Raw genomic sequence first — 19853 nt, forward strand, 5'->3', positions numbered from 1 at the left:
TGTCCCCGAGTCTCTTCCCCCCCTCCCAAGAACCGTTGCGCTGGGCATGTCACCCACCCTCCTCCTTGTGGGGCTGCTGCCTGCGGAGGGGCGGGGTGGGAGGTGTGTGAGGGGAGCCTGAGAGCTGCCTCTGCGGGTCCATGGCCGACGTTGCTGGAGCTGGTGGGTGCTTTTTGGGTGGTTTAGCACCTTCCCTGGGGAGATTCTGCCCCTGACCCGAGTGTTCTTGCAATGCCGACTCAGGGAGCAGGTGTCCTCATGGAAAGCTGAGTATTGGGGATCTCTGGCTTTTCACAAGTCATGTTGGAGCCCTAACTATTTTTTTTGTTGTTGTTTTTTTCCTTGTCGTTCACAGTACAGTGCTGTGGACAGCAACCCCCTCTCTCTGTACGTCATGCATCCCTTCTGGAACACAATAGTGAAGGTGAGACCTCCTCCTGCCCCGACTCGACCAGCAAAACTTCAGTCACCACAAAGCCATCTCTGTAAAACCGCCTGCCCAAAAGCCCTGCTTCGTTTGTGGTGCGACTAATTCCAGAGGCTGCTGCCTTCCAGCCTGGAGCCTGCCCTGAGCTCACTGTGCTGCAGCTTAAAGCTTCCTGCTGCCCCCTGACACGCCAGATGCGACTAAGCAGTGTTGTCTAACGCCCCGACGATTGTAACCAGGTCTCTGCCGTGGCTGGGAGCAGCATGTGGTCCTTATTACACATTTTAATGAGTTCATGTGTTCTTTTGCTGCTTTCCCATAGATCTTCCCTACCTGGCTGGCCCCAAATTTGATAACGTTTTCTGGCTTCCTGCTGCTTGTCTTCAACTTCTTCCTCATGGCATACTTCGACCCTGACTTTTATGCTTCTGGTAAGGCTGCATGTTCCTGGTTGGGTGCGAAGCATCGGAGTGGTGAAGTCTGTCACCTCCTCTGCTGTCACTTCTGGTGCTCGTTGGTCAGGTCTCTTAGTCTGGGCCTTCCCAGAGGCAGGGGGCTGGGGCAGGGCTGAGGGGTTGAACTGGCTGGGCTTTGTGAGGAGGCCTTGTCCGAGTGCAGCTCCTCCCCTGCGGCAGCTGGGTGGGCTGCGGGCGGGGGACGAGGAAGCAGCCGGAATCTGGAGTAGGCATCGCCTCTGTCTACAGAGCAGACAGGAATCCAGTGCCCTCGTTTCAAAATCTAACAGGATTATGTGGGAAACTGCTTCCCTGAAGTCAAGAGGTTGAGCCTTGTTCTCTGCATCCCAGCTACTTGCCCTCTTGTAAAAACATGCAGGTGCCATGTTTGGGCCAATAAAGGCAAAATTCTCTTTCTGGGTTTCACCATTCTGCATAAGGCAATGATGTGCAGAGCTTGGAACTTTTTAACAGTAGCCATCGAATCACGGAATGGATTGGGTGGGAAGGGACCTTCTCCATCTAGTCCTATCCCCCTGCCCCGGGCAGGGCCACCTTCCCCCAGCCCAGGTTGCCCAAAGCCCCGTCCAACCTGGCCTTGAGCCCTTCCAGGGAGGGGGCAGCCACAGCTTCTCTGGGCAGCCTGTGCCAGGGCCTCACCCCCCTCACGGGGAACAATTGCTGCCTCAGATCTCACCTAAATCTCCCCGCTGTCAGTTTAACCCCGTTCCCCCTCGTCCTATCCCTCCCCCTGATGATGAGTCCCTCCCCCCTTTCCTGCAGCCCCTTTCAGCCCTGGGGGGCCGCTCTAAGGTCTCCCCGGAGCCTTCTCTCCTCCAGCTGAACCCCCCAACTCTCCCAGCCTGTCCTCACAGGGGGGCTCCAGCCCCCCCAGCATCTCCGTGGCCTCCTCTGGCCCTGCTGGAGCAGGTCCGTGTCCTTCTGCTGTTGGTGCCCCCGAGCTGGACCCAGCCCTGCAGGGGGGTCTCCCAGAGCGGAGCAGAGGGGGAGAATCCCCCCCAGCCCTGTGACCACCCTGCTCTGGGTGCAGCCCCGCACATGGGGGATTTCTGGGCTGCCAACCCCCATTGCCGGCTCACAGGCAGTTTTCCATCCACCGACCCCCCAAGTCCTTCTCCTCGGGGCTGCTCCCCATCCCTTCACCCCCAGCCTGGGTTGATACCAGGGATCGCCCCGACCCGTGGGCAGGACCTTGCCCTTGGCCTTGTGGCACCTCATGGGGTTCGCACTGTCCCACTCCTGGAGCTTGTCTAGGTCCCTCTGGATGACATCCCGTCCCTCAGGCTGTCACCCGCCCCACTTAGATCCCAGTGTCTGTGTCGCTGATGAAGATATGAAACAGTCCTGGTCACAGTACGGCCCCCTGAGGGACCCCACTTGTCACCGATGTCCATCGGGACATTGAGCCGTTGACCCTCTGGATGTGACCAGCCAGGCAATTCCTCACCCACCAACTGCCCACCCATCAACCCCATTTCTCTCCAGTTTAGAGAAGTTGTTATGTTGGACTGTGTCAGATGCCTTACAGATGCCTGCCCAGATGACATTTATAGCTCTTCCCTTGCCCATGGATGCTGTCACTCCACCCTGGAAGGCCCCCAGGTTGCTGAGGCAGCCCTTGCCCTTGGTGCAGCCCCGCTGGCTGTCCCAAATCCACGTCCCTGCCCTCCCCGTGCCTCAGCACAGCTTTGAGGAGGATCTGCTCCATGACCTTCCCAGCCACAGCGGTGAGGCTGGCAGGTCGGTTGTTCCCAGGGTCCTACACATGTTCATCAGGTTCAGTTGTGTCCCCTTCCTCGTGGGGGTGTCCCAGGGAAATGATTATTCTCAGACACTTACCAATAGCTTCCTTTCTGTATTTTCCTCTGCGTTTGCCTCTGCCGGGTTTGGTTTAGGTTGCTCAGAAGAGTTGATCTAGTTCTTTGAAAAGTGACTCAATCACCAAAACACAGTTAAGTGGGGAAAAATACTGGTTCCTTGGGATTGTCTTTATTGGTAGGTAGACAAGGGCTGTTTTCAGTATGCCAGGGCTTTCAAAAGCTCGGCTGGCATCAGTGCTGCTAGCTAATGTTTGGACTGTGTTTTGGTCCATGAGCTGTAGGAAGAAAAGCTGGCAGTAGTCACTAGGGGAAGGAAGCTCAGTGTAAGAATCCCCAGGACATTGGATGTCCAGAAAATTGGGCTCTGCCTAAAGGATGGTGAAGCTCATGCTTTGGGACCCTTTTATACATCCAAGTTCTGTGTGTCCTGCTTAATTTTGCTGGTGAGGCCTCCAGAAGCTTCTGCCTTCCCCCCTCCTTGGATGGTTTTGTAGATGTGATGCCCTCTGTTTGCTGCTGGAAAGGCACCATCGTGCTGCTGTAAGGAAACAGGAGGTGGCATTTCACAGACGCCTTGTTCCCCCAAGGACACCTCCCTGAGTACCCCCGCCCCGAGGCTGCTGCCAGGAAGCTGTGTTTCTTCTTGCTTGTTTTTTCTCCAGTGCACCTTTGGGCTCCCTGAGTTGCAGACAGTAAAGCTGCTTGTCTCCTGAAATGCAGCTGGAGGAGGTTGGAGATGCTGTTAAGGAGGGGCTGGAGGCTTGGGGGGAATGTTGCTACATTTTCAAGAGGCTCCACTTGATGCTCTGTGAGCAAGTGATTGAGGAGAGTCTGATCTGCACACGCTTGCATGTGATGCATTTGGCTCCGGCCACCACCGGTTCCCAGATCCCGTGACTTTGGGGAGCTGGGGACAGAGGACAAGTATGTCCTGGAAAGCAAAGTCCTTGGTGACCCACTTTGACGTGCTGTTGTGGAACAACTCTGCCGTCACATCCTGGAAAGCCAACATCTCCGTTTCACTGAGCTCTGTAGGTGCTTTGTCTTGGTGAGCTGCTGGCCCGTGTTGCTGTGCCTCTTGTGCCAAAAAAAACCCCACTAGAAGTACGCACAGAGCTGCCCTGACATGGGTCTTTCTGATCTCTGCAGCTCCTGATCACCAGCATGTTCCAAATGGAGTGTGGGTCGTTGTGGGGCTCCTCAACTTCATCGCCTATACGTTAGGTAAGACTCCATCTAGTTGATGGTGGGGGTTTGTGCCTGTCATCTCTTTACGCTCTGGCTGCGTGTCATCTTATCTCGGAGCCTGTTGAGAAATTTTTGATTCTGGGCTTCTGCCATGCCCTAATTCACTTGCTGCTTGGTCTGCTGGAGCAGTTTCTGGGAGCTGCTTTGCAAAGTGGGTAGAAGGAAGCAGTCCCAGAGCAGCTGCTGTGAAAGGATGCTGGAACTGACCTTGAGATGAATTGTGAAACTCCGTCTTTGGTCCGCTTGAAATAAATAGAACCTTGTCAGCCTGTTGCAGTTTTCAGTCTCAAAGAGAGCAGTGGGATGGGGAGCACGCTCCTCATTAGAGGATGGAGGTAGCAAAAGCTGCTGCTCTCAGCTGCAAACTGGCCTGTTCCTTCATGGAGGTGTCCAGCAAAGCTCCCCATTTCTCCTTCTTCTCTTCCCAGATGGTGTTGATGGGAAACAGGCTCGCCGGACCAACTCCAGCACGCCCCTGGGAGAGCTCTTTGATCACGGCCTGGACAGCTGGGCATGTGTATACTTTGTTGTGACAGTCTACTCCACCTTTGGGCGTGGCTCTACGGGTGTCAGTGTCTTCGTTCTCTACCTCCTCTTATGGGTGGTCTTGTTTTCATTCATCCTCTCCCACTGGGAGAAGTATAACACAGGGATCCTCTTCCTGCCCTGGGGATATGACATCAGCCAGGTGGTAAGTACATGCCAAGGCTGCTGCTTGGCTTCGGCAGAAGCTCCACGAACTGCTGGGGTGCAGAGGCGTGCGTGTGGCTCTGCCATGGGGCCAGAGCCTTGTAAATTGGTCACTGCAGCGCTCGCTGGAGGTGGGTGTCTTCAGTCTGTCTCCAGGCATTGAGGAGGAGAGCTTTCCAAGAGTGCTTGCGTGGTGTTGGCCAAGAAGGCCAATGCCATCCTGGCATTTGTCAGCCCTGGCGTGGCCAGCAGGGACAGGGAAGGGATCTGAGCCCTGGGCTCGGCACTGGGGAGGCCGCCCCTCGATTCCTGGGTTCAGTTTTGGGCCCCTCACCCCAAAAAGGCCATTGAATGACTCGAGCGTGGCCAGAGAAGGGCAACGGAGCTGGGGCAGGGTCTGGAGCACAGGTCTGCTGGGGAGCGGCTGGGGGAACTGGGGGGGTTCAGTCTGGAGCAGAGGAGGCTGAGGGGAGACCTCCTGGCCCTCTGCAACTCCCTGCCAGGAGGGGGCAGAGAGGGGGGATGAGTCTCTGGAGCCAAGGAGCCAGCGCCAGGCCCCGAGGGAATGGCCTCAAGCTGCCCAGGGCAGGGTCAGGCTGGCTCTGAGGAAGGATTTCTGTGCAGAAGGGGCTGTTGGGCGTTGGAATGGGCTGCCCAGGGCAGGGGGGGTCCCCGGGATCCCTGGAGGGGTTGAAGAGTCGGGCTGAGCCAGCGCTGAGGGATCTGGGGGAGTTGGGAACGGTCAGGGGGAGGCTCATGGTGGGGCTGGAGGAGCTGCGAGGGCTTTTGCAACCCAGATGATTCTGGGATTCTGTGACTTTGTGCTAGAATTGCTTTAATGGGGTGTGCTTACGTGACACTAGGGTTGAACTGCTCAAAACTGTGAAATCCAAGGAGGTTTGTGCGCTCTGGTTTTTATTTTATGCCAAGTAGCTTTGGTAGATGGACTCACCACAAACAAACAAACAGGGCTTGAAGAATGAATATGGCCTGGTTCCTGCTGTCCAAAGATACATGTTTTGGCCACCTAAATCATTGCTCTAGTTAAGTTTTCCAAGTTGGAAGGAGAGTTCAGTTGATGCAGGTGCATTAATTGCAGTAATTGCCTCTACTGGTAAAAGGAGGCTGTAGCTGGTCCCCTCTGACTGTACTCTGATCCCTTTCTCCAGAAGCATTGCACAACCCTCCTGCTTTCAGATCTCTGCCCGTTGCAGAAGGGCAGGGGGTGGAGGGCTAAGCTACCCTGCAGCGTGCTTCACCCACCCTCAGGGTTACTCTTAAAACTGAAATACCCCTTGTTAGCTTTTTTTTCCCCTGTCTAATTGCTTCACCAGAAAGATAAGAAAGAGTCCCTGAACAAACCCTCCAGGGTCACTGCAACCTGTAGTATAAAACCTCTCGCTTGTGCTTCAGGCATCTGGAGAGTTCAAGCCATGTGAGGGGCGTCTTTGCTCAAAGAGCTGCTCCTGGTTGTATCCTCCTCAGCAGCTCAGCTACCACACTTATTAGACCAAAACCAGGATGTTTGTGGATTTATTTTTTTTTTTTTAAATTTTCCTTCTTCCTGATGGAGGAGAGAATTGAATGTATCTTGAGCAGGATGAACTGAACGTATCACGACCAGGAGACCTGGGTGTAGCTTGCAGCGTAGCTCTGGAGCTGCCTTTCCCAGAAGCTGCCTGGCCTCTGCGGGGTGCTGCCGGGTCGGGTGCTGCCAGACTTGCCTGCCTGATTGCTCACGCCTGCTTGTCCTGTGCTTCCTTTCAGACCATTTCAATTGTCTACATAGTGACGGCCATTGTGGGAGTTGAGGCTTGGTATGCACCTTTCCTGTTTAATTTCTTATATAGAGACCTATTCACTGCAATGATTATTGGTAAGAAACTCCATGTTGAAGCCTGTCTTTTAAACTCCACCTTTTTAACGAAACCCAATGTCTTAATTATATGATGAAGCTGTTCTGTTTGCTGTAATGAAAGCTCCTCTAGGCTGTTATTGAAGTGACTAATGGAGGGTGTTCTTGCAGCCTGCCCTTCCCCAGGATTTCAGAGGGTTGTCTCCTGTGTAGTTACTCTGCAGTAGTTAACTCCAGCGTGCCTGGGTCTGTGCTGACCAAAAAAATCCACGAGGAAGCCGAGCACTGCGCTCACGCCTCGGATATATTTTGTGCCAGTGCTGAGGGCATAGGTGTGTGCTGCTGCTCGGGGGATCAGCCCCGGCGCTGCCTACCTGGGGCTGAGTGTGCAGACACGCAGAATGGTTCGTGGCTCAGTGTGGTGGGCAGAGGGGAGAGGACAAAGGTCGTGGCTGCTGCTCGGGGCTGGGTGTGCTGGGGGGCAGCTGGAGTTCAGCATCCCCTGGGTGCTAAACAGGAGTCTCAGTCGTGCCTGGGACTGTGAGAGTGTGAAAAGGTATCTCCTCTGAATCGCTGTGCTGCCCCAGCGCTGGCCCTCACGTTGCCCATTTTTTTTTTAAAAAAGCACAGTTTCTTTAAAAAAAAAAACCAAACAACAAAACACAACCCCGTGGGAGCCCGGGGCTGCTGCAGGAGAGAAGTTACGGCCATGGAGATGGGGAAAAGCGCTTTGCTGTTTGGGGATCCTGGCCTTCATCCACCCCTCAAAAAAAAAAAAAAAAAAAGCCCGGCCTCTCTCTCCAGTGGTCAGTCAGAACAAGCCACTGCAAAGAGGAGAGTAATGCAGGCGAAGCTTAGCGGGGCTGAGCTGTCTTTGCTTAATGCAGTTTGGCTTCTTCAGAAGTTGTTGCTCAGTTTAATCTTTCTTAGTCTGCATCCCTTACTTTAGGGGTTAACTGTAGCTACTTAATTTCCAGTCAATATGTCTTGAATTGTGTTAAACTTAATGCTTGCACTTTTCCTCATCGGGTGGATATTCTGAGATTTCCTTTGGCAGTCGTGTGACTTAACATATGAATAATAAATGCAGTAGAGCACACGGGCTGGATTTGTGTACTAGGATAGGAGTTGGGTTATTCAAAGCAGGAATATTTACAGCTTTGTTTAAAATACCTGCTGCTAGATAAACACGGAGGGAGTTAAGATCGACTCACGGGTTTGAGTGTAGCGGATGATGTTTCTTACTGGGGTCTCAATTTTTTCAAAATGACTCAGACTTTTTGTATCATTGGTCAAGTTAAACGGCAATAACTTTTTTTTTGCGCAGTGGGAACTCAAAATTCTTGCTTGCAGTGGGAGAACTAGAAAATTGGCTTTATTATGAAGACTGAAAACTGTTGTGCCCAGCCGTGTCGCTTGTGGAGTTTGAACTCGCCTCATGTCTCATTAAAGACAGTGTTATAATTAAACTTTTAACCATTTAAAGCATAATACTGTGCTCCTTAATGCATCTTCAAAATTGAAATGGCTTTAATTTAGAGCAGACCTGGACTTATAATTACAGCTCTTGGACCAGAATTAGGAGTACCTACTTTTAAACGTGCCGAGCTAGTCTTGGCGCACCTCAGAGCTATTTTTGGTGCAAGCAGCTTAAACCAGAGCACAACTGCCTGCCCCTCCGGGGGGTGCACGTGCTGGTCTCCCTTTTCCGTGGGGTAATAACGTGGCTCTTTCTCTTCCAGCTTGCGCGCTCACTGTGACGCTGCCCATGAGCCTGTATAACTTCTACAAGTAAGTTCCTCTGTCCTCGGGTCTCCCTCCCTGCACTAACCCCTTGGCAAGAGCCCCCAAAGCCTCCTGGAGCGTTTTTTATCCCCCCTTCCTTAGGAGTTTTCAGACTGTTCTCAGTGTGACAAAGTGGTTCTGACACACCAGAAGGTCCCAGCTTGCAGGGTGCAGTGGGAGGAGTGGGCTGGCAGCCTGCTCAGCAGGGTCTTGCGGAAGGGTCCCTGACTTTTCTAGGCTTGTCCTGGTGGTCACAACCCAGAGAGCTGGGTGACCAGGTGCTTCTGGAATTGGGGAGGTTTGGGGGCTAAAATGAAGGTGTGCACCTTCCTCATCTGACAGGTTGTGACTGGTAGCAGCAGTTCTGAGTAGCAGAATGGCCAGTGAGGTTCTGCAGCAGGGGCCAGGTGTTTCTCAGCTGTGGTTCCAGGTGTTTCTCAGCTGTGGTTCCAGTTATTTTCAGGTTTTTGCTTGCCTTTCAGGGCCTATAAAAACAACAGCTTGAAGCACCACTCTGTGTATGAAATCATGCTGCCACTGGCGTCCCCAGTGTTGCTGTTCCTGCTCTGCACCACGTGGATCTTTGTGTCCCCGACAGACATCCTGGAGGTCCATCCCAGGCTCTTCTATTTCATGGTTGGAACAGCCTTTGCTAACATTTCTGTAAGTGGCTTTTGCTTCATGCTCCAGTTTATCCCCTGGGAAGTGTGAAACCTGCCAGAGCGCTTGGGAGGCAGGAAGGAGGAGACCAGCTCGGATGTGAGGAGAGAAGGGAGATGTGAAGGTGAACTTAACAGCTTTACTATTTTGCTAGGGTTGAAGGAACAAGCAGGAAGGTAGACAGGGGTTGGGGTCTCTGAATTTTGTGCTGCAACTCTCTTGAGAAACTAGAGAATGAGTTAAAGTGAGTGTTTATACGCACGCGTGCACCCTCTGTGTTGCGAACAGCAAACTCCTAATACCAAAGGAGTTCCTGCTTCCTTTTTGGGGATAAACTTAACTGGGGACTAAAGCTTTGCCAAAATCCGGTTTAGCTGCGTATTGCATCTGTGCTTGCTCGAGGCCTTCACAGAGGCACCTCTGCTCGTCGCCTCAGATGGGTGAGCTCTGTGCCTCCGTGCCCTGGCTCCAGCAGCTCGTGCGGGCTGGTACGGCTCACTCTGCTCAAGGGAATTCCCTTTTTGGTTAAAGATGCCCTCGATGCTTGTCTCCCTTTTACCTTCCTCCCCCACGGGAGGCTTTGCTCTGTGTGTCCCACAGGGATTCTAATACAAAGAAAGATCCTGAGTGAGAAACTTGGGGTGGGGAGGGGGAGGAAACTGCTTGGTGGTGCTTGTAAGTGGAGACCATTGGTACGGTATTTGAGGGACCTGGGGAATGTGATTGCCAGCCGGCTGAACAGGAGCCAGCAGTGTGCCCAGAGGGCCAAGAGGGCCAATGGCATCCTGGCTGGTGTCACCCTGGGCTCGGCACTGGGGAGGCCGCCCCTCGATTCCTGGGTTCAGTTTTGGGCCCCTCACCCCAAAAAGGCCATTGAATGACTCGAGCGTGGGCAGAGAAGGGCAACAGAGCTGGGGCAGGGTCTGGAGCACAGGTCTGCTGGGGAGCAGCTGGGGGAACTGGGGGGGTTCAGTCTGGAGCAGAGGAGGCTGAGGGGAGACCTCCTGGCCCTCGGCAACTCCCTGCCAGGAGGGGGCAGAGAGGGGGGATGAGTCTCTGGAGCCAAGGCCCCAGCGCCAGGCCCCGAGGGAATGGCCTCAAGCTGCCCAGGGCAGGGTCAGGCTGGCTCTGAGGAAGGATTTCTGTGCAGAAGGGGCTGTTGGGCGTTGGAATGGGCTGCCCAGGGCAGGGGGGAGTCCCCGGGATCCCTGGAGGGGTTGAAGAGTCGGGCTGAGCCAGCGCTGAGGGATCTGGGGGAGTTGGGAACGGTCAGGGGGAGGGTCATGGTGGGGCTGGAGGAGCTGCAAGGGCTTTTCCAGCCTGGATGTCTCTGGGATTCTGTGCACATATGTGACCGTCCTCTCTGCGCTCCGGACAGCTCTGGGCTTGTGGAGTCGATCCTGGGTGCGAGTCCTGACCGCTTTCTCTTCCTGCAGTGCCAACTGATCGTCTGTCAGATGAGCAGCACGCGCTGCCAGCCTCTCAACTGGATGCTGCTCCCCATATCTGGGGTGCTCTTCGTGGTGGTGTCTGGGTTTGCCCCCAACAGCGAAACGCTTCTTCTCTACTTGTTAACAGCTTTCCTCACCCTGGCACACATCCACTACGGAGTGGTCGTGGTAGGTGGACTCAGCTGATGGCAGGCTTTGCTCGGGGGCTGTTTGGGGCAGAGAATAGTCTGCTTAAAAAACAGGAACGTCAGCGGGAAGGGCTGTGTGTCCTGCCGTCCGTGACAGTGTGAAACGGGAGAGCTGACCTCCTTGCAAGAGGCCTGGGTGGGCTGTCGTGTGGGTTTGAAGCCAACTTCACACAGTGCGTGATGGTGGGGGGGTTAGTTTGAAACAAATATTTGCATCTCTGCTGCCATGTTTAACTCCTCCTGGCTGGTGTGGCAGCTTAGTGACCACCTTGGGTGACCCACAACCTGCTCCACCAGGCACTGTGTCCACACGTCGGCTGCGAGTCCCTAATTTGGGAGTTTCAGGATAAAAAGTTAAACTGCCTGTCGACGTTACTTTGGTTTGATTTGCAGCCTTGCTCTTGTGCCCTATGCGGGAGCCACTGGGGGAGCCATGATGGGGCGGGGGTGTCCCTGCTAGGGAGGGTGGGGACACTGGAGCTGCAGGGGCTGTGTAGAAATCCAGGGACTGATTTGCTCCCCTTGTTCTGGGCCAACTCCCTGAGTTTTGATTATGAGAGAAAGCAGACTCAGAGGAGACCGAGTCCTGTTAGAAATGCCCCCAGAACGAGGGGGAGGGACCCGATGGCCCCTGCGGAGCTGGCCATGTGCCCTCCCTCCTTGGGAAGCCCCATCCCCTGGGAACCCCGACTCTAATGTGGAGCCTCCGGAGTTGAGTCTGAACTGTAATTACAGCAAAAAACATAATAGCCAGGTTGTCTTGTCTTTCCAATTAGTGTAATGAGGCTTCTATGCAAGAAGGATTTGAATAGCTAAGAAGCTTAAATAAATTTGGTCTTGGAATCAGAGCTGGAGACAGGGCCTGACCGGATGGTGTAACCCTGCCTGCCCAGGCTGGCCCAGCCCCTGCAGCGAGCTGCTCGGTGCTCCGCGTGCCTTCCCCTCCATCCACTCCAGCTGCCCGAGCACCCATCTGTGTAGTCTCCTCTCCCAGGATAAAACAACTTGGAGCTGAAGAACCTTTTAAGTCTCTGACCACTCTGAGCCTGGGAGAAACAATTGGGAAGGAACCCTCTGCCCTGACCCGCTGCCCGGCTCGGTCACCAGATGCTGGCTTGTTTCGTCCTCCTCTCCGCAGTTTTTAGAAACTGAAAGCTCTTCTCCTGGTGCAGCTCCTGGTCCTCTCTGGTTTTCTCCTGTCCTCCAGAGAGGTGGTGAAAGCTTCTCCCAAAGGCTGGTGTGAAAGGGGCCTGATTATCCAAAGCACGGTGTTGGGTTCCCCTCCTCTCTGTAACCCTCCTGTGTGTGTCTTGGTGGTCAATGCAAAGCACCTGACTCCGGTTTGAATTGCAAGCGGATTCAGGGAGTGGGGGGGTTTATATAGAGATAGCCCAGCCTAAGTAATTTAAGCAAAATAATAAAAATACTGTTGGGAGGGACAGTACCACAAGGTAAAATTGTGCATGCCTGGGCTGAGGGTGGGTGTTTCTGACTGTTGAGCAGGGCAGGGATGGCGCTGAGCCTGCTCCTGGGTAGACCAGGCTCACGGAGGAAGCTTTGGGAAGGGAGCAAGGCTGCACCTTGCGGGGCCATGTGCCCGGCTGGCTGCAGCGTCGGGCTGGCAGAGCCAGGGCTCGGCTCCGGGAGCACGTAGGGTGGGCAGCGGTGGGGAAAGCGGGTGCAGGAAGGTGACAGGGGCTTTGTCAGCTGTGCAGGGACCAGGTTGGTGCTCTGCCCGCTTCCCTCCTCGTCCCCTCTCGCCTCGCTAAGTCGTCCTGTTTGCCTTGTCCCCAGGTGAGCCAGCTGAGCAGGCACTTCAATATACGGCCCTTCTCGCTGAAGAAGCCCACGCCAGATTGACTAGGACTGGAGGAAGAGAAAATCGGCTTGCGGGCTGCAGAAGTACTGTAAATAACTGCTGCAAATACCTGTAAATACTTCAACCATCACCACAGATCTAAACTTATCCTCTGGACAGACATCGGGGCAAAGTACGCACGGTATCCGGTGCAGCCAGGGCAGGACTGGTACGGGGCAGCCCCCGCTGCTGTTCCGCGAGCACAAGCTTTCGGTTTCGGGTGGAAGTGGACGAGGAGAGCAGCCTTGCAGGTCGCTATTACTGTATATTAGACCAGCTGAATGTTCCTGGTGAAACCTCAAACTTCAGCTCTTGCTCCGGTAAAGCCTGGTGGGGATGCAAATGGCTTTACCTGAGCAAAGCATCTCGACCTGTCACCAGAACAGAACCGCTGATTTCTGCAAGGTGAAGGGAACATCGTGGGGGTCGGGGGGGTCCTGTCTGTCCCTCATCCTTCTAGAGAGCCCTTGTCCCGGGCTGGGACTTTGGGAGCGGATGGTGACAGTTCCTCCACGTTCTGTCCTGCCTTCCTGCATTCACCTACTTGGGCAAATACTTATTTTTTTTTTTTTTTTTTTTTTTTTTTTTTTTTTAAAGGAGTGTGGGAGGAGAAAAAGAACAACACTCAAAACTAGTAATATTCTCCTTGGGGTGGGCTTAGAAAATCAGGGCTCAATTTCCTGTAAAAGTGAGAAGGTGGCTTCTGCCTCCCCTGCTCGAGCTGTGGCTACCCGGGGCCGCATCTCGAGCCTGTTGCTGTCCGCGCGCGTGGGAGCGGGGTCCGGCCTGCGCTCGGCAGCAGAACGAGGCTTACACCAGCCTAACGCCGAGCCCAGCAGGAACTCGCTGTTCCAGGTCGGCTCTGCTGGGTCACGCCGTGCTCCTGCGCCCCGTGGCTGGGCTTAGCCGGCACTCGGCCGCCCGGGGCTCGGAGAAGCACCTTACGGAGAGTTGGCTTGGTCGTGTGTGCAACCCCAGAAAGCTCACAGGCGTGTGTGGGGGGGGGTCCTTTCCAGATATCACTTCATTTTTCCAAAACCATCATCCCCAGCGGCTGCTTGTCTCATCCAGGGATCTATTTGTTTACTGTCTGTAAAAGACATGTTTGCATTGAATTTTTTTTTTTTTCTTGTTTCACAATTGAGTTAGAGTGGGGTGGTGAAGACTGAATGCTGATTTTCTTTTCTGTTTACTTTATTTAATGAAGACCTGTGCTTGAATGAAGAGTGTAGCTTAAACCCAGGCTCTGGAAAGGCTGCATCCGGAAGCGAACAAGCACAGCAGATTGTGCATATGTAATTACCATGGGAACAAAGTCGCTTTTACACTGATTATTGTGCAACGTGGTTCGTAGAAGCTCGGTCACAGCGTTTTCCTTCTGCAGGTGAAGACTCCTCCTGCCTTAGGAAACCTTCAGACTGTAACTACTATTTAAACGCTTTTTCTTTTGTAAATTTGAATCCTTGTCATGCAGACTATGAGGCTTGAAATCCTGAGGCAAGCTCAGGCCTTCCCTGGGTGCCATGTCAGGGGGGTTTTGGTTTTTATTTTTGGTCACGGTACGCCCCCGGAGGAGCGAGCTGGCACCGGGGCTGACATCCTCGGCTGACCGTCTGTGTGCTGGCATGTCTGGAACCCCCAGCCTCTGGGGAAGGGTGGCTCACCTGGGAGAGGGGGCAAATGGTTTTCAGAGTTTATTTAATAAAGTAGCTTACTCCTATCTTATTATACTGACATTGTACAGAGGAAAAAAAACAACAAACCACACCTAAGTGTACAAATGAATTGGGTTGCGCTTGAATTTTTGACTCTTGCTATTTAATGAAATATAATAATTATGAAGGGAGATAAATTTAAGTCATGATCGCACAAGAACTACAGGGAATCTTAAAATGGGGCACAACTACCTGTGGGATGTGTTCAGATAGCAAAATCATGCTAGCAGTGCTGACAGAAAGCGGAGGTTGGGTGATTTACTTTCCAGTTCTGCGTGTTTGCAGAACCAGGGAATGCCCGAGGTGTTCCCGTGGGCTTTCAGCTGAGCTCAGGGGGCCCAAGCCTGGAGCTTGCCTTGTCCTGTCTCCTCCCGCTAGCACTGCTGGGCCCCGAGGACTCAGGCGGTGCTGGTGTTGTGAGTTGTCTGACTTTAAATCGTAGGATGTCGCTTTGTCTCAGTAATACACTGTCTGTCTGTCGTCTCGCCCAGCCGTGAGCTGCTGAGCTTTTGCAGCACGTCATAAACCCTGAAAAAGCCGCCTGTGAGGTGACAAACTTGTGGAACCCGGGCTTCCTCTCTAAAATCCCGCCAGTGTTTGTCGTGCTGTAGGAGAAACATCTCTCAAAAACTGGAACCACTTCTTATCTGCAACAGGCTTTATCTTTGGAGAGTCTTGGATTTTTGGTGCCTTAATTTATTGCACCTTGAAGCTAGAAAAAATATCTCCTGAAATCAGTGCTGGCAAACAGTCTTGCCGGTCTCTGGCACTGCCAGGCTTGTGGCAGAGCGAGGAGGGAGCAGGCCTGCTCTCGGGGCACGTGTGACCCTGCCCGACTCGTGCTGCTGCTGCAAAGCTGTTTGGGCTCGTAAAGATTAAGTGATTTCTGCTCCCCAATTCTGGGAGGGGAATGGAAACAAAAGACAGATCGAACTGTCTTGCCCTGGTGGGGTTGTGGCATGCTGAGAAATGAACCATTTAGTCATAATCATGGGTTTAAGTCTTAAGAATAAAGGTATTTCTTGCTAACAGCAGCCGAGGGTGGCCGTATTCCAGGGGTGGCGGCGGGGCCAGACTCTGTCCCTGCGCTGGGACCTGCTCCTCGGGATGGGGCTGGCTCCTTGGTGCCCTCGCTCCTCACCTCCTTCCAGAGCTGATCTGCCTCGTCTCTTCTTCCAGGGACAGCGTTCATCATCTTTTCTTAATTACTGATGGACCCGCCGAGTTGATAATAGGACTGGCTTATGCTTTCTTAAACCTGTTTTGCACATTTTCTCTCAATACAGAGTATGACCAGGAAAAAACAAACCAAAAACCAACCCAACAAAAGACCCAGTGCAGGGAGGGGTGCGGCCCTCGCAGACCCGCTGGGATGTTGGTCGTGGGGCCTCGGCCTGCAGGCAGGGCCCTGTGGGAAGGGCTGCCTGGTGCTCCTGCCTCCTGGTCCTCCCCATGTTTTGCTCCGACGCAGGTTTTTGTGGGCGCTTGGGACGTGTCGCCACAGCCGAGGCCCAGAGGCGGCTTCGCTTGGAGCCTTTTTCCCCTCGGTCTCTGCGCCGACCTAGCACAGGAATTCACCGAGCGGAGCCGGGCTGAGGCTTGAAGTGCAGATTTGGGTAAAAGCCACGTTTTACAGGTACGAGCGCCGCGGCTGGCCTGGGGCGTACGAACCCCGGGAAAAGCCAGCACCTACGCCCTGGGCTTTTGGTTTCTTCCTGCCCCCCCCCGTGCCGCCGTTAACTCCCCTCCCCTGCCGCCGGTCACAGCAGCCTCCCGTGACCCTCAGCCACCTGAAACAGGGGTCAGGATGGTGTAGGTGTGAGCTTCTAAGGCTCTGGAAACTTATTTAATCTCCTTAAATAGACCTGGCTTGATGCTACCCCCCGAGTGCCTTCAGTACCTGCCGTTCGTAGGCCCAGAGCTGTTTCAGTCGCAGTCAGGTCAGTTTTAGCAAGGCCAAACTCTTCTCCGAGAGCATCTCTGCTTGTGATGGACCTGGGAAGTCTCCGGAGAAGTAGCGCTTTTTGGAAACTAGCTCAGATCTTGGGTTTTTTTTCATTAGGTGGGTCCAAGGGAACGGGTTGATTTTTGTGCAGACATAAGGCGTAGCCAAGCTTTGGTCACCTGGGTTTGTGGCAAAACGGGGGCGGGAGTGTGTGTGTGTCTGTATCCTTTCGAAACTTTTTTTGTTGGTTTGTTTTGTTCCAAAGCCTGCAGGAACTGCTTCCTGAAGCAGAGTCTTGTTTCCAGTTGTCCCTATTTTTGCTTTGCCCTCACGCGCCCCCATCCCAAAACCTGGCGGCGCAGTGTGCCAGCCTCGCTTCGGCGGCGATGGAGCTGGCTCAGCTAAAACCTCCTTTACTCTTTGCTTTTCTAACGCAGAACCCCAGCCCTGGCCTGGGGTTGCAAACCTGACCCATCCTGCTGCTGTCCCTGTTCCACCTGGCCGGCCAGGGGCCGAGGTGAGGTGGAGGCTGCTCTTGGTGGGACGTGGTGACGATGGGTGCTACCCCTTAGCTTCTGGGAAAGGTCTCCAGGAGCCTTTTTTGGCCCTTCCAGGTGAGTTTAGGCCTGGCTTGAGAGGTCTCTAGGCCGATCTTGAGGAGGTGGTCAGGGTCTCGCTGCCCCAGGAGTGGGGTTTTTGGTGGAATTCTCCCCTTGCCCTCCGAGGGGCTGTTCGTGGCGGCTCTGTGGCAGGAGCTGGTGCTGTGCTTCAGGTTGGAGATGTCAATCAGAATCTTCCGTCCCTCTCCCCCTGGGTGCGCTTCAGCCTGACCCTCTCTGTCCCTCAAGCTGAAGCAGATGCTGGTTTTGGTGGTGGTCTGTGCTGGTGTCAGCCCCTCTGGAAGAGGGTGGTGGGTCCTGGGGCTGGTTTTGGCCCTGGCCTGAGCGAGGGCTGAATCACTCTCTCCTCCAGTGGTAACCTAAAGGCAAACCAAGGCAGCAGCATCAAACCCAGCCCCCAGTGGGGCTCCGTGGTGCAAACCGGAACCTTTCAGGCTCAGCCCTTACACCTGGGTGGTTTTGCAAACTGTCCTGGCTTCTGGGGACAACAAGGATCGTCTCTGCAGCCCCTTGGAGCATCTCAAGGCCGCTGGCCCTGTGGCTGTGGAGTTCTTGTGGGCAGGAGTTGGTGATGCCACCTTGTCTTTCTAGAAACAAGTTTAGAGGCACAAACTGGACTCAGGAGCTCGGCCTTCTGCCCCCCCACCCCCTGCCCAGGGGGGCTGGAGAGCCTACGCTCTTCCCCGGGCTGTGAAATGATGTGGGGAAAGACACGTTTGGTGCTTGGGTGGGGGTTTGGTTCTGTCCCTCCCCTCCTTGAGCCTTTCCGAGGAGCCACTGGGGCTCGGGGGGGCTCTGCCGGGCTCCCCACCGGCGCCAAGCTCAGTCCCTGGGCGTGGGGTTGCCCCTAAACGTGGATCAGACGAAGGAGCCTGGTGGGGAGCAGCGGTCCCGGCGCTGCCGCGGCCCCAGGGCCCCCCATCGCTTCCCCAGGGTCCTGGTGCTGGGAGTTGAGGTGCTGCAGTGGGTTTGAATTCCAGTCTGTTAAATGCTCTTACAGAAATATTTATTGTGTTTAAACCAAACAAAGAAAATCTATTAAAGTTCAGTAAAGAATAAAATTTTCCAAGCCTTTTAATGGCGTTTGTCTCTTTTTGTTGTTGTTTTTCTAAGCAGGCAGCCCAACGCAAGGGGCCGGGCTTGGGCAGCGGGGCCAAATTTAAACTCTGGTGGAAAAGCTTTTTGGGGCAGCTCTTTGGCTGCAGCCCTGGGGGAGAATGGGGTAAGGAGAACACAGCCTGGCCCTGGGCTGGGCCTGCCCCATGGCCCAGCTTCATCACACCAGCTCCGTTGCCCTTCTCTGGCCACGCTCGAGTCATTCAATGGCCTTTTTGGGGTGAGGGGCCCAGAACTGAACCCAGGAATCGAGGGGCGGCCTCCCCAGTGCCGAGCCCAGGGCTCAGATCCCTTCCCTGGCCCTGCTGGCCACGCCAGGGCTGACACCAGCCAGGATGCCATTGGCCTCCTTGGCCCCCTGGGCACACTGCTGGCTCCTGTTCAGCTTGCTCCAGGCTAAGCTCTGCTCTGCCCACAGTCCCCCCCCCATAGCGATTAAATCCCTCAAACCCCGTTAGAGTTGGTGCTTTGTTTCCACAGACAGCTCGGGCAGAGCTGGGGCCGTGGCCACGGGGCTCCCGAGGACAGTCTGCCCCAGAATGCGCCACTTCAAACGCAGAGTGGGCAGAGATGCTGCGTTTCACTGGACGCCCCTTTCCTGCCCTCCTCGAAGCCAGGATCGTGCTCATCCCACGTGGAGCTCACCCCGACCACGCTCGGCAAGGTGCCCTGGGAGAGGGGAGGAGGTTGGGTGTCACTGGAAAATGGTGTTTTCCTGGATGCAGCTCGATGGCCTGGAGAAGTCAAGACTCATTTCTGCCTTAACTGAGCTGCCTGCCCTCACAGCGAGTCCTTAGCGTTGTTGGTTTTGGTGCTCATCGGGGCGATCCCCTCCTGATCCCAGCGCCAGGGCTGCACACAGGGAAGGAGACCACAGACGCCGGGGAGGCTGAGGTCAGGAATTGGGAAAAACACCCCTGCAAGCCCCAGCCTGGCTTTTTGTGTGGGTGGGGTGAATGAAATCCCGGCCCCCCTGGGTCACGCGAGGCTGTGGTGGGACGTGGAGGTGGCCGGGGACACACATGGTCCTTGCTCTGAAGTGGTGAGGAGAGGGGCTGCTTTCCTCCTTCCGAACACACGTTGTGGAGCTCGGGGAGTGAAATGCTGGGGTACCAACCCCAACCCCACATTCAGGCTGACATGTGGGTGACTCCCCCAGCCCTTCCCAGGGGGGTGAGTTTCCCTTTTGGCTCCCCCCAGGGTGGGGCCTGGCAGACAGCCGTTGGGTGAAGGAGCCCCGGGGGTCCCGCAGTCAGTAACCCAAGGCCGGGCGTCCCCCGAGGGATAACAGCGGGGACCCCTGGCAGGAGGGGCAGGCTCTGTGTGAGGGGGACGCCCTGGGCAGAGTTCCCTGCTGGGGAAGGACCTCCCGCCTCCCCGGGACTGGGCTCCGGGCAGCTCTGGCTTTTGTAAACGCGGGCTGTGCCGACATTCAGTGTGGGGCTTCCCTGGTCTGATGTGTTTGGGTTGTTGACCCGGTTGTCTCCCGTCCCTTCTCTGGCAGACGGCGTGTCACCAGTTATCCCCCCATTGCTGGCCGTGCTGGTCGTTGTTGGGGGCAGTGGGATTGATGTCGGTTAGGTATGATCTGACTGACTGGTCTGTGCCCCCAGCGCTCGCCCATGTGCTGACCCTTTTGTATCCAACACAGTCTGGTTATTGGTTCATCTTTGTGCCGCCTGTGCCCTTTAGGCCAGGCCTGATAACTGGCAAAGCAGGGAGGAGCATCTTTGTGGCCACCAAATTGCATCAAAATTCAGCCAGATGCGGAGTCATGGCGTTGTGTGTGCAGCTCCAGGAGTGCCCAGGAAAGGGTGAAATGGGGAAAAATGGGAGTGGAACAGACTGGTGGCAGCTTCAGTCGGGGCCAAGAGCTTTCCAGGCCGACGTCCCAGGGCAGAAAGTGATGCTTCTACACCCAAAGCTCCAAGGGGCCTCAGCAGTTCATCTGAGAAGCACCATATTTACACCCCGTGCCTTAAATCCCCCCCCCCCCCCA

The 19853-nt window shown here is 54.8% G+C and overlaps 1 protein-coding gene across 2 annotated transcripts; it reads left to right on the forward strand.

Annotated features, from left to right (window-relative positions):
- The first annotated feature begins 340 nt into the window (after nucleotides 1-340).
- SELENOI (selenoprotein I) lies at nucleotides 341-15477 on the forward strand. Of its 2 annotated transcripts, none has more exons than XM_026845437.1 (9): nucleotides 341-424; nucleotides 750-858; nucleotides 3873-3947; nucleotides 4400-4662; nucleotides 6429-6537; nucleotides 8259-8307; nucleotides 8784-8964; nucleotides 10398-10580; nucleotides 12395-15477. In XM_026845437.1, the coding sequence occupies exons 1-9, from the start codon at nucleotides 395-397 to the stop codon at nucleotides 12509-12511; spliced, it is 1116 nt and encodes a 371-aa protein (XP_026701238.1). In that variant the 5' UTR covers nucleotides 341-394; the 3' UTR covers nucleotides 12512-15477. The 2 variants fall into 2 exon arrangements, with proteins under 2 accessions (XP_026701238.1, XP_026701239.1); XM_026845438.1 differs by having other exon boundaries at nucleotides 12395-12460.
- Nucleotides 15478-19853: the final 4376 nt, after the last annotated feature.

The sequence above is a fragment of the Athene cunicularia genome, assembly GCF_003259725.1.
Source record: "Athene cunicularia isolate RWA chromosome 3 unlocalized genomic scaffold, athCun1 chr3_part1, whole genome shotgun sequence".
NCBI lineage: Eukaryota > Metazoa > Chordata > Aves > Strigiformes > Strigidae > Athene > Athene cunicularia.